Consider the following 14,268-nt stretch of genomic DNA (forward strand, 5'->3'; position numbering starts at 1 on the left):
ATATATTCAAGATGGACAGTATTTAATATTTATTTGCTGTGTATATGTAGGGGTGTGGGTCTATACATATGTTGTACATAGTATGTTTGAGAGCGGGCAACTAAATTTCATTTTTGATGTGTACCATTGTGCCCATAATAAAGATTATCTGATTATGACAAAAAAGATTATCTTAATCTTATCCCTCTCTGAAGGTGGCTTACACTGCAGAGTTGTAGAATTTGGCTTTCAGTGGACACCAAAAGAAGCTAAGATACTTTCTGTTTCTGTTCCCAGCGCAGTTCCTCCTACTTCTACACAAAAACTAAAGAAATGGATTTCTTCCCTTTTTCACCTTTCTCCAAACTTGGGGGGAGGAGAAAAAAACCTCTAGAACAGTGGTTCTCAACCTTTTTAATGCCACGACCCCCAACCGGTCATAAGTTGAGGACTATTCAACCGGTCGTAAGTCGAGGACTACTCAACTGGTACAGCACCATTAGCAGAATGGGACTTTTGGCGGGCTCAGCAGGGCAGAAACAGCCTGGACAATTCCTATTGGCTTTTGAAAGCCAATAGAATTAGACTCTATTCAAGAGAGTCTATTCTATTGGCTTTCAAAAGCCAATAGAATAAAAGGGAGTAGCACAGCTAAGGAAAAGGGGGAAAAAATGGCGGACTGTGTTGTTTGGCGACCCTCTGAAATGGTCGTTCGACCCCAAATGGGGTCCCGACCCACAGGTTGAGAACCCACTGCTCTAGAATGACTGAGGGGCACCGAATTTGCAGAGAGCAGGGACCCATGAAAAGAGGATCTGAAATACATATGGCTGCTCCTATGATTTTTGCAGCGAAGAGATCTGAGATGAGTGAGCCCCTATAGCAGGGGTCCCCAACCCCCAGGCCACGGCCCATTTGGAACTGGGTCACACAAGAGGCAGACAAGCACGAGAGTGTGTACAGCTCCGTTTGCGCAAGCGGCAGGCACACACAGAACCATCCCCTATCCCTCCCCCAGGCCGCCGTCACCAGACCAAAAAACAAGAAAGTTTGGAGACCGCTGCCCTATAGGAAGGAGACAAACAGAGCCTGGGAGGTGGAGTCAAACGAGTCATCAGCCTAAAGTCATTACATTCCCACTGACGGTCTAAGTGCAACCCCTCTTGAACTTTGCTGTGCGGAATTTTAGTGCCAACTTAGTAAGATTAATGTCAGACACAAAGAATCAGAACAACATATAGAGTTCCAGGTAAGATGATTTATAGTTCATGGCAGTATACAAGAAACTAGCCAACTGATGTTCAGCACTAAATTGGCACTAGATAAGTATCAACAAAATTCAAGAGGGTTTGGACTTCGATTGTTTGAACAACTAAGACTCTAAGCTGATGACTCGCGTGACTCCACCCACCAGGCTCTGCCTGCTCTTCTCCTACACCAGGGTTCTCCAAATTTGGCAACTTTAAAACTTTAAGCCAGATGAAGAATTCTGGGAGTTGAAGTCCACAAGTTGACTTAAAGCTGCCAGGTTTGGAGAACCCTGTTCCACATTATGGCTTTCAGAGGCACGGACGTTAGTTATGCACCCTTCCCACCACACGTTATGGAAAAGAGGACATGCAAACCTGTATGAGTTCAGCTGCAGGTTTCCTTCTTTTTTCAAAGTGCTTTTGGCGATGTTGTTCCTGGACTTTTAGGGCCAGTCCTGAACCCAAAATGCCCTGTAAGGCAAGATGAACAAATCAACGCTTGAAATATTTCTTCATGGAAAGTGTAGAATGCAAAAATCTCTTCCATCAGGTGACCACATAACAAAGAGTAAGAATCTAGCTTCTTCTAATTTTTCAGGACAGCAGAAGGTGAATATGGTCCAAGGAAGTCTGGAGAAACGTGAGCTATGTCAGTAGGAATGCTCGTAAAAATTATAGTGAGAAGAATATAAGCCATGTGGGACACTTTATCACCATATGCTGTTGTTGGTGCTTCCACAGTCAATAATGTCAATTTCTTCACTCTGTTCTGCCTTCTCTTTTCTTAGGACCTAACAAGTATCCCTTGGAATTCAATCCCAAAGATGCTTTTTCACGAGGCAACTGGACTTTCTTGTTTTTCTTTGAAGACGTTTTGCTTCTCATCCCAGAAGCTTCTTCAGCTCTTGGATGAGAAGCGAGCAGTTCTTCAAAGAAAAACAAGGAAGTCCAGTTGCCTTGTAAAAAATAATCTTTGGGATAACTATGGCCTGGATGACTGAGAATCTCCACAGACCTTGAATTCAATATTCCAAACATGACTTCCGCTCACTAAGTTTGGGTGATACATCACAGGTCGCCTGTTTTAGGATTTCTAGTTCCTCCTGCTTATTTACCCATATCCTGTGTAAGCATATTCAGGTCGTACTTACATTACGACCGTAGTGGAGCTTGCATAGTATAATGATGGTAAAACAGGTAAAAAAAATATGTTTTTTGCACTAGTCATTATGCGAACACGGTAGCTGTAAGTCCAAACCCGTTGTTCATTACAGGCATCTTTCCGTTAGAGAAATGGACACCCTTTTATTTGCAGAGGATGAACCTCTGAGAAATTGCGAGGAAGATTTCAGGAATGGCGCCCTGATCTCTCACGAGGTCGTTGATGAAACTTACAGCTGGAAGGGCAAAAAACGAAACTCCGACAAGGGAAAACGTTGCTGCAATCAAGCGCCCTTCCCACGTTTTCGGTGTCTTGTCCCCGTAGCCGATGGTTGCCAGCGTAATCTGTGGGGAGAATGTTTGGGACAGTCTGTAAGAAAGACAAAGCAAACGAGCAAGAAGGTTGACTCCTTGGCACTTCCAGAGGCCCCGTTCCACACCCAGACTCTGCCTCTCACCTGACTGGTAAGCCTGAGGACGAGGAACTATGCCCTGGAGAACCCTGGACATTTATTATTGTCTGTAAGATTTTGAGTCTGTTGGAGTACGGGGCAGAAAAGTCATTCTGCAAGTTTTGTTTTCATACAAGACTGTAAAATTTTCTCCTTCCTTCCCTTCCTTCCTTCTTCTCCCACCCCTCCCTCATGCATCCATCTACCCATCCATCCCCTACTCCTTCCTCCCTTTCTTCCTTCCTTCCTTCCTTTCCTTCTCCTATCCCCCCCTCTCCATCCGTTCCTCCCTCCCTCCCCCATCCATCCCTCCTCTATTCCTTCCTTTCCTTCCTTCTCCTACCCCTCCCTCTCTCCATCTCTTCCTCCCTCCCATCCATCCATCCCCTACTCCTTCCTTCCTTCCTTCCTTCCTTCCTTCCCTTCGTCTACCTATAACTAAAGTAGCTGAGTCTACAGGACTCAGGAATTTTGGTTGCAAGACTCACCCATTATCTGGGTGTCCACTGCGTCAAATCATAAACACACAGACCCACACTCATCAGCATTAACATTACCCAGGCCTAGAAGACTGTACAACTACGACTAACTGACCTGGTTCAGCCCAGCCAAGCGATATCCAACAATAAAATGAGAAATACAAATCCCAAATGTAGAAGAATTTTGCCCTATTTAGATGAAAGATCCGAAACAAAACCTCCAATCAGCATGATCACGGTGGATACTGACCAGTCCCCACCAGAGGGCATCAGCATAGGTCCCAAACTCTTTCGTCTCTTTCCCATCCTCATCTTTTTCCAGCACGTCCTTCTCCACCAGATAAACCAGGAATGAGGAGAGAATAAGGGTCAAGAACCCGATGTACCAGGCGGTGATGAGCTCCTAAGAGGGAACAGAAGGCCATAAGCGAAAGGAAAACACTTAACCGAACCAAGAGTCCAAATTTAAGCTAATTAAATTAAGTTGATGAACATTCTCAGCCATCCAGGTAGAGTCAGACTAAAGAAGCTACTTAGATAAGCAACGAAACATTCAAACTAATCAATTCACCCTGACCAGTAAGGGTTGTCCCAAGAGTTTGGGTTGCTTTGGACAAGAACCTCAAAAAGTCTCCTTTCTCCTCACAAGTCTATCTTCTCATCTACACGGTTGTTGATGCTTCTCATTCTCTTTTGCATGACTAGAGATTATCTTCTTTCTTGTAAAGTTTTTATTATTATTTTTTCATACAGTTCAATAGTATTTATTCAACAAACGTGTTATCTGAGTTTATCCTTCACTAATACAAATGTTAATTCCTAACCCCTTATTCTTTTCTCCAGACATGGATAAAATAAGTCCCAAGTTTGAAAGTATTCTGTTTCTTCTTTTTCTTTCAACCTCAAAGTAAGTCTCTCCATTTCTGCACAGTCTAGTATTTTTTTTAATTATTTCTTCCTCTGGTGGTATTTCTTCGTTTTTCCAATATTGTGCAAATATGATTCTTGCCACTGTTCTCGCATGCAAAATAAAGTATATATCAATCTTTTCTGGCATTATACCTAGTAAAAAAAAGTTCAGGTTTAAAATCTACATGCTTTCCCAACATCTTTTCTAGCCAAGTATATATTTTTGTCCAGTACCTCTTTGCTTTAACACATGTCCACCATACGTGGTAATAAGTACCTGACTTATGTTTACATTTCCAACATCTATCTGACATATTGTTAAACATTTTTGCTAATCTTGCTGGTGGCAAGTGCCATCTGTAAAACATTTTATATAAGTTTTCTTTGTAAGAAGTTGACATTGTCAATTGATAATTTCTTTCCCACAAGTTTTGCCATTTTTATAAATCTGTTATATCCAAAATTTCTTGCCCATGTTGTCTTCTTGATTACCAATGATGAGAAAATGGAAGCATCTACCGTTCCTGCTCAGATCTATATCTGTTGTCTAAACTGGCATGAAAAGTTAGCAAATGAGCAGGCTGGTCCTGGGTAAGGACTCGATAGGTAGACAAAATGCCAAATCCAGTCTGAACATCTGGCTGACTGTGCGATGACCCATAATAATAATAATAATAATGATAATAATGATAATAATGATAATAATGATAATGATGATGATGATAATAATAATAATAATAATAATAATAATAATAATAATAATAATAATAATGGACGTGGCAGTGGATGTGGCAGTGCCTGGAGACAGCAGAATAGATGAGAAAGAACTGGAGAAGATAACAAAATACAAAGACCTACAAATAGAAATAGAAAGACTGTGGCAAAAGCAAGCAAGGGTAGTACCAATAGTAATAGGCTCCTTGGGTGCAATCCCAAAACAACTGGAGCACACTTGAACACCATTGGCATTGACAAATTCGCTATTAGTCAATTGCAAAAGGCGGCCTTATTAGGAACTGCTTCCATCCTGCGACGATACCTGTAATACCATCAAACATCCACATCTGCCTATCCCAGGTCCTGGGTAAGGACTAGATAGGTAGACAAAATGCCAAATCCAGTCTGAACATCTGGCTGACTGTGCGATGATCGATAATAATAAAAGTTGGAAGGGACCTTGGAGGTCATCTAGTCCAACCCCCTGCTCTGGCAGGAAACCCTATACCATTTCGGACAAATGGCTGTCTCTTCTTAAAAACTTCCAGTGTTGGAGCATTCACCGCTTCTGGAGGCAGGTTGTTCCACTGGTTCATTGTTCTAACTGTCAGGAAGTTTCTCCTTAGTTCTAGGTTGCTTTTCTCCTTGATTAGTTTCCATCTGTTGCTTCTTGTCTTACATTCAGGTGCTTTGGAAAATAGCTTGACTCCCTCTTCTTTGTGGCAGTCCCTGAGATATTGGAAGACTGCTGTCATGTTCCCCCTTCGTCCTTCTCTTCGTTAAACTAGACATGCCCAATTCCAGCAACCGTTCCTTATATGTTTTAGCCTCCAGTCCCCTAATCATCTTTGTTGCTCTTCTCTGTACTCTTTCTAGAGTCTCAGCATCTTTTTACATCGTGGTGACCAAAACTGGATGCAGTATTCCAAGTGTGGCCTTACCAAGATCAACGTGGAGTAGATCCAAAGGTTTCTTGTGAGTAGACCCTCCCTTGAGGTGTGGATCCATTCTTACACAACCCTTAGTAATGATCCCCAAACTACTGTGAACACTCAACCTGGACCAGTAGTGGTGCTTTTGTGGATAGTTTATCCCTTCTGGCTGCATTTCTTTTATTCCATTCTTCTTTGCCCGTCTTCCCTCCTCTTCTAGCACTGATGATGTTACCTAGTTTGGTAATGAAATGTCTGCAAAAAAACAAGCAAGCTCAGAGAGCACCAAGGACCCCTCATTTCAACCCTGAGCTACAAATATTCTCTTCTATCATTTCCCTTCGTACTTTGCTGTGTGCACAAATAGCTGATCCCAGAAGCTTCCAGGTGCCACCTCTACGGTCCATACGCAGCATCCTCAGGATCTGGAGGAAGCGGAGACTCCTCAGAGATGTAGCTAGCACGTTGCCTTGGTTGCCAACAGCTACCACTGGGACAGAGGCAATCAGTACAAAGATATCTGGGGAGAGAGATCGAGAACAAATCTTGACGAAAGGAAGGATGAAGATCCAGGACTCATTTGGGGATCTAGAAAAATCTAGATCAGGGGTCTTCAAAGTTGGCCCTTTTATGACTTGTGGACTTCAACTCCCAGAATTCCTCAGCCAATGTGCCTGGCTGAGGAATTCTGGGAGCTGAAGTCCACAAGTCATAAAAAGGCCAAGTTTGAAGACCCCTGATCTAGATGGTATCCACAGGGAACAATGACAAATAGGCTTTCTACACATCTTGGGAGAATTTTTAAAAAAAAATACATTTCAGGTTCATTTAATTTCCTTGTTTGCAGCTTTATTTGCATAAGTCATTTTAGGATGAGGATGACATCACCTACACATCTTCAAGACTTTTATCAATATCGACTTATGACTGTACATTTAACAGCAGTTCAGATTAGCAAAAGTCAGTTACAGCCTAAATTGGATGGCTGAACAGAATTTGGTCACTTTTATCAATTCGACAATCCAAACTGAAATCTGGTGGGAAGCAATTCAACTCAACCCTACGAATCATATCACAAATGTGAACCGAAGAGGCTTCGCTTTTCACACGACAAACTGGAGCAAAGAAAGCCCAAGAGTGCATTGTCCTTTTTGGCAACTGCGGCACACTGCTAACACATGGAACAACTAAGTGTCATTGGATTTCAAGTGGGAATCCTGTTATTTTTTTCCTAAGATCAAAGCTGGTGTGATTATTAAGGTGCTAGACTGGGAAGGAAAGGCAGGGTGTTTTAAAATCGAGCCAAAACTCAGCTCTGGAACCTCATTGTGTGACTTTGTTGTTGTTATCTCCCTTCAATGACTGAGGAAAATATTTATTTTACTAAACAAGGAAAGCTTCTCACCTACCACCCGCTACTACAAAAGCAGGAGAACTGTACATTATAAATGCCTTGAACTGTTTCAGAAATTAATACCTTTCTACTAAAGTTGTAAGTGAACTATTTATTTTTCTATTGTTTATCTATGCTAGTGTTGGTCACGAAAGGCCACCCTTGTGAAGGTTCAGTCAAACTGGTTTATTGCTACTCAAGTCTATGCACAGGAATCTTCTCAAGTCATGTTTAGCACCTATTGGAGTTAGATATGGGTCAATAGAATTCAAAGGGGGTTGGACTTAGTTCACTTGTGGCTACCTAAGAATTCTAGGCTGATCCCTCTTTTAACTCCGCCCCCAGGTTATGCCACTTCTTTTCCTACAACATCCTTTATAATCCAATTTCACATCCTTTACTTCTAATTCATTTGTTTCTTGCAGATCCCCTATGTTTCTTTTGTTGCAAACTCCACATATTCCTATTGTGTAGAACTATGCTCCTTTTTTAACAGAGTTTGAACTGTCTTTGATTTTTTTTTAAAGTTTTGCGTTCTGTTTCTGTTCTGCCCAATTATTATTATTTTTTTCACCTTTTTGCTTGTATATTTTTGGCTGGCCTTCTGGACTCTCCTGTTCCAAAGAATGGCTCCAGCTGAAGGAAGAAAGGAATGTCTCTCGTGACCCAGTTTTTCATGCTATAATCTGTTTTTTCCATTTTTCTCCTTCTCAGTGTGGCTGCAGTGTGTTTATTCTGTCTATTGTTTAGTTTTATTCCAGGACTTTGGGCTCTGTTGATTCTCTGTCTTCTATTCTCCCCCTAATCAGCCTGCCCAATGTGGGTGCTTGCCTAATGTGGGTGCTTGATTGGCAGCTGCTGTTTGATTGGCAGATGGGTTGTCCTGATGATGGGGGAGGGCTGAGAAAGGAGGAGCAGGTAAGAACACAGGTGTTTATCATCACTTTGGGTAGTTTTGTCTTTCCACACCACCAAACAGGGTTCTTGTTGTGATGGTTAGAATGCTATGTACATGTCATCTTCAGCTGGAGAAAAGTTAGAATACAAATCACACTGAAGAAATAAACACTTATCTCATTAGACCTGGGATAGATTGATAGATAGATAGATAGATAGATAGATAGATAGATAGATAGATAGATAGATAGATAGATAGATAGATAGATAGACAGACGACAGACAGACAGACAGACAGAGAAATATGGATACAGATATGGAGATAGATAGATAGATAGATAGATAGAGATAAAGATAGATAGATAGATAGATAGATAGATGAGATAGAGATAGATAGATAGATAGATAGATAGATAGATAGATAGATAGATAGATAGGGAGATAGGGAGATAGATAGATAGATAGATAGATAGATAGATAGATAGATAGACGACAGACAGACAGACAGAGAAATATGGATACAGATATGGAGATAGATAGATAGATAGATAGATAGATAGATAGATAGATAGATAGATAGATAGATAGATAGATAGATAGAAAGATAGATAGATAGATAGATAGATAGATAGATAGATAGATAGACGACAGACAGACAGAGAAATATGGATACAGATATGGAGATAGATAGATAGATAGATAGATAGATAGATAGATAGATAGATAGATAGATAGATAGATAAGGAGATAGATAGATAGATAGATAGATAGATAGATAGATAGATAGATAGATAGATAGATATTTTAAAAATTATAATTCATTTAACTTGGGCGGTCCTTGAGTGCCACCTAGTGGCAACACGGCCATCAAGCATCCGAGCCACAACGGATTGCTTCTATTTATATAACGGTCTTTAAAATAACACTGTTTTCACATGGTTTTTTTACCTCAGTGTACTTTGTGTTAACTTTTCTAGTTAAGAGTGATGGATGGCGGGGGATCATTACCGCATCAGAGTCTATTTTGGTGTTTCTGAGCAAGAAGAAAGCTGCGGCTGGTTTATTTTCCACGCCTGCTCGGAAAAGAAGCAGGGATATAAAAGCGCCACACGCTTACCCAACATACAGAGAGGCTTTCTGGCGAATTTGAGTCTCCCACGCCATCCCTTGTACCGGCAGCAGCAGCCAGCTGCCCAGATCCTTAAGGCAAATTCCGCTCCGAAGATGAAAATGGCAAAGGTTTCCTATCAGAAAGAACATGGGGAGAAAAAACCCTGCAATAACAAAATTTTGAGGAATATATCACTCGATAAAACAACTCTCGGTGCTCAAAATAAATTATTTGGATAAAGAGAATCTGGCTGGAAGCGGAATGTTTCACAAATGGGTCCATCCAAGCCATTGGGTGGGACTAGAACTCACTGTCTCCTGGTGATTGGCCCAAAGTCAGCCAGCTGCCTTTCATGTCTAAGGTGGGACTAGAACTCACAGTCTCCTGGTGATTGGCCCAAAGTCAGCCAGCTGCCTTTCACGCCTAAGGTGGGACTAGAACTCACAGTCTCCTGGTGATTGGCCCAAAGTCAGCCAGCTGCCTTTCACGCCTAAGGTGGGACTAGAACTCACAGTCTCCTGGTGATTGGCCCAAAGTCAGCCAGCTGCCTTTCACGCCTAAGGTGGGACTAGAACTCACCGTCTCCTGGTGACTGGCCCAAAGTCAGCCAGCTGCCTTTCACGCCTAAGGTGGGACTAGAACTCACCGTCTCCTGGTGATTGTCCCTAAGTCAGCTAGCTGTCTTTCATGGCTAAGGCTGGACTAGAAATCAGTCTATTTGGTGATTGGCCCAAGTCACTCAGATGGCTTTCATGCCCTAAGGTGACATTGTAACTCATAATTTCCTGGCTCCTAAGCTAGCACCTTCATCATTAGGCCAAACTGGCTCTAGAACCATGCCCCCTTTTGGGCGCCAGGGACCAATTCTATGGAAGGCTTTTTCCCCCACAGACTGGGGGAGGGCTGTGGTTTTGCCTACTGCCTGGTTCCTGCATATGCGTGGATAGGGCTACATTCACCTGTGTCACCTGGTTATTGGCAGGCCACCAATCACTGGCCCGGGGGGGGGGTTGGGGAACCCTGCTCTAGAAGACTCCAAATTGGGGGAAGACCTTTTCAAAGCAAATTCAACTATGTTGAGGATTCCCAACATGTCCAGAAGTTATAAGGAACAATTGTATCATTGACCCATCCCTGATCCATCCCAGATCACTGCTCTAGGCTTAGATTTCTTTCCAAGACATAATTCCTGATGACAGGACACACGCGCCACCTTTTCGCATGTGCTTAGTAACATCACATGCTAGTATTTGAGGCGCAGCGATGTGGTTTTGGACCCCTTGCCTCGTCTTGCCCCCTTCTGCAGAGACTTATGCTAAGATCACTTGTTTCCAGACTTTGCTGGAGCCCACAAGCCTATCACGAAAAAATAAATCCATTTTGCTTTGGAAACTAAAATGATAGGAAAGGTTGAAACATTCCGGCCCTTATATGTTCTATTCCAAGGTCTGAGTAGGTCACTGGAGGAGTCACTGATCCCAGCAGAAGTGGTCCAGTCTCAAAAGAGTCCATTTCAAGGCTGGAGCCCTTCCAGAAAAGCTGGGATAGCCCATTCCAACAATGGAATCCTTCCAGGAAAATTTCCAATCATAGAAGACTTCCTGTAAGGGTTGAACTGACTGGTTCTGACCTCACAGCATTTCCAGTAAGGTTGGGATGCTTGTTCCAATAATGGAGCATTTCCAACAAGATTGGAACAAGTCTTTCAGAGTCAGGATGTTTAGATTTTGATATATTTTGTCCACTTCTGTAGGAAACCAAGGAAGTTCCTTACATCAAGAAACACTGCTAAGTCCAGGGCTGTCTAGTCCAGGGGTAGGCAACCTTGGTTCTTTTGTGACTCATGGACTTCAGCTCCCAGAATTCCTGAGCCAGCATGGGGGAACTATGGCCCCTTCATGACTCATGGACTTCAACTCCCAGAATTCCTGAGCCAGCATGGGGGAACTATGGCCCCTTCATGACTTGTGGACTTCAACTCCCAAAATTCCTGAGCCAGCATGGGGGAACTATGGCCCCTTCATGACTTGTGGACTTCAACTCCCAGAATTCCTGAGCCAGACATGCTGAGGGGAAAGGGAGAGGTTTCCAAGCTGAGCCATGCTGGCTCAGGAATTCTGGGAGTTGAAGTCCACGAGTCATAATGGTTTAGTCTAATGCAATAGCTCTCCAAGGGCATGAACAGAAGTGACCGTTCGATCTTATTAACTGGAGAGACTAGGGAGTGAAGAGTGGATCTTTGGCAATTACAGAGTGTCCCTGCCATGTTTTTTCTTCTTAAAATGTCCAATTAACCCCCAATTTCATTAATACAGGAGGCTGTCTACGGGATCTCAGTAACCCAGCCGACCTCTGTTAGATGGGGATGCTTCTTTTGGCAAAGCTACATAGCCAATTTTAGAGGCTGCTCACTCGTGCAAATCTGCCCATTCATGCAAAGATTTTACTCATGGTTCTTTATCTTCTACTACAGCAGTCAATGCCATCTAGGGCTTGGGAAGTCTTGGATAAGAATGATCCATTAAAGCAGTGCTTAATCAATGCATTCCTGAAGCAGAAACATTTGTATTGTTTTATCATCTAGCTAACCATTTGGAATTGCTCTTTGCCGCCTGTACTAGATTATAAAATCTTCAATTAAGCCTTGGCAAAATGGAGTGGCTTTGAGTTTTATCAGAATAACAGAATTGGAAGGGACCTTGGAGGTCTTCTGGTACAGGGCTTTTCAACCAGTGGTACGGGTACCACCTGTGGTACATTGGCACCTGGCAGGTGGTACGCGACCATCCTAGAAAAGTGTTAGCGGAGGAGGGGAATGAGCTGAACCGGTGGCAGCACCACACAAGCCTGAGCGAGAGATGGCTGGAGCTGCAAGGCTGTCAGGGCTCAGCGGAAGCACCAGGATCAGTGCCGCTGTCCAGCTGATCGGCGCTTCTTCAGGGCTGTCAGGGCTCAGTGGAAGCACCAGGATCAGCACCAGGATCCAGCTGGAGCTCGGCGCTGATCCTGGCACTTCTGCTGAGTCCAGAAGAAGCGCCAATCAGCTGGAATGTTGCAGCATCTCCAGGGTCTTGTGATTTACATTCAAATGCTTGGCAACTGATTCATATTTATGATGGTCACAGTGTCCCAGGGTCATGAAACCTGCTGCAACCACCCAGCAGATGGGGAGGAATAAAAACCAAACACCCCCCCATCCCATCCCTGCTGCCAATCCTCAACAAAAATGCTCACAACAATGAAAACCTCGAACAGGAGGAAGAGCGCTGCTGGGTGGGCAGGCAGGTGTCTTGCTTCGCTGTAGCTTTGGGGGCACTTTTTTTTAGTGCCATTGTAACTTCTAACAGTCACTAAGCGAACTGGTGTAAGTTGAGGACTACCTGTACTTTATCACTTTTTTCTTTTTGGGGGGGCAGGGATCATCGTTTTTGATACCTTGCTAGGCGACTGGTGGTACTTGGATGTTGCCATATCCTAAAAGTGGTATAATGGGTGAAAAGGTTGAAAAGCCCTGGTCTAGTCCAATCCCACACTCAGGCAGGAAACCCTATAACATTTCAGACAAGTGAATTAAGGAGAACCCGGAACTAACCTGGAATTAAGGAGAAACTTCCTAATAGTGAGGACAATTAACCAGTGGAACAGCTTGCCTTCAGATGTTGTGGGTGCTACATCACTAGCAGTTTTTAAGAAGATACTGGACAGCCACTTATCTGAAATGTTATAGGGTCTCCTGCTTGAATAGGGGGCTGTATTAGAAGACCTCCAAGGCCCCTTCTAGCTCTATTCTGATTGATTGAAATGGTTGTCCAATCTCTTCTATAAAACCTCCAGTGTTGGAGCATCCACAATTTCTAGAGGCAAGTTGTTCCACTGATTAATTGTTCTGTCAGAAAATTCCTCCTTAGTTCTAGGTTGCTTCTCTCTTTGGTTAGTTTCCATCCGTTGCTTCTTGTCCTGCCTTCAGGCACTTTGGAGGATAGCTTGACTCCCTCTTCTTTGGGGCAGCCCCTGAGATATTGGAAGACTGCTGTCATGGCACCCCTCGTCCTTCTCTTCATTAAACTTGACATACCCAATTCCAGCAATCGTTCCTTATATGTTTTAGCCTCCAGTCCCCTGATCATCTTTGTTTCTCGTCTCTTTTCTAGAGTCTCAACATCTTCTTTTTTTATTGTGGCGACCAAAACTGGACGCAGTATTCCAAGTGTGGCCTTACCAAGGAATTATAAAGCCTAACAAATCGAGAACTAGAACATCTTTGCTTCTGGATGGTATGATACTGCTCCAAACAAAGTTGGTGTGCAATCTGGGGGTCCCTTTGATCTTAGAAAGCAGGTGGCAGCGATGGCCAGGAGGACCTTTGTGCAACTTTGTGTTACGTGCCAGTTGTTGCGCCTGTTCCTGTACTATGTGGTTCTGTTCACAGTCACTCTTGTCTTAGGTCACTTCCTGGATAGATTACTGCAACATGCCGTACCTGGCACTGTCCTTGGAAGAATATAGAGAAGCTTCAGCATATATAAAATAAGGTGGTATAAGCAGATATATGTGGGTCCCTAGATGGACCCATGTTGCTCTCTGTTCTGTGAGCTGCAATGGTTGATAGTTTGCTTCCAAGTCCAAAGTGCTTGTTTTGACCTTGAAAGCTCCATATAGCATGGCCCAATGTCATCTGAAGGGCTTCCTCTTCAGTTGCATTTACCCACCATAGCAGGTCCAGCAGGAGAAGCATCCAGCAGGTCTCATGCACAGAAGTGTCCCATCTGATGGTATCTAGGAAGCAAACCTGTTCTGCCATAGCATCCACCCTCTGGATCATTATCCCTCCCAAGGAGAAATTAGATCGCCCCTAATAACCTGGAAAAACTTAAAATAATCTGGAAAAAATTCAGAGAAGATCAACTAAGATGATCAAAGGCTTGGAGACCAAAACGTACGAAGAATGGCTGCGGGACTTGGCTTTGGCCAGTCTAAAGAAAAGAAGA

At 43.2% G+C, this 14,268-nt stretch overlaps 1 protein-coding gene across 1 annotated transcript in view; it reads right to left on the reverse strand.

Moving 5' to 3' along the window:
- The window catches only part of KCNQ3 (potassium voltage-gated channel subfamily Q member 3), a 167,332-nt gene that overhangs the window by 19,788 nt on the left and 133,276 nt on the right, over positions 1-14,268 (reverse strand). The window contains exons 3-7 of the mRNA XM_039350446.1: positions 9,287-9,413; positions 6,227-6,399; positions 3,572-3,724; positions 2,625-2,735; positions 1,605-1,700 (exon numbers count right to left, since the gene is read on the reverse strand). Coding sequence (XP_039206380.1) covers positions 1,605-1,700; positions 2,625-2,735; positions 3,572-3,724; positions 6,227-6,399; positions 9,287-9,413 — 660 coding nt within the window. The remainder of the gene's footprint in view (positions 1-1,604; positions 1,701-2,624; positions 2,736-3,571; positions 3,725-6,226; positions 6,400-9,286; positions 9,414-14,268) is intronic.

The sequence above is a fragment of the Crotalus tigris genome, unplaced genomic scaffold (assembly GCF_016545835.1).
Source record: "Crotalus tigris isolate CLP2741 ecotype Arizona unplaced genomic scaffold, ASM1654583v1 scf7180000018335.1346539, whole genome shotgun sequence".
In the NCBI taxonomy this organism is placed as follows: Eukaryota; Metazoa; Chordata; class Lepidosauria; order Squamata; family Viperidae; genus Crotalus; species Crotalus tigris.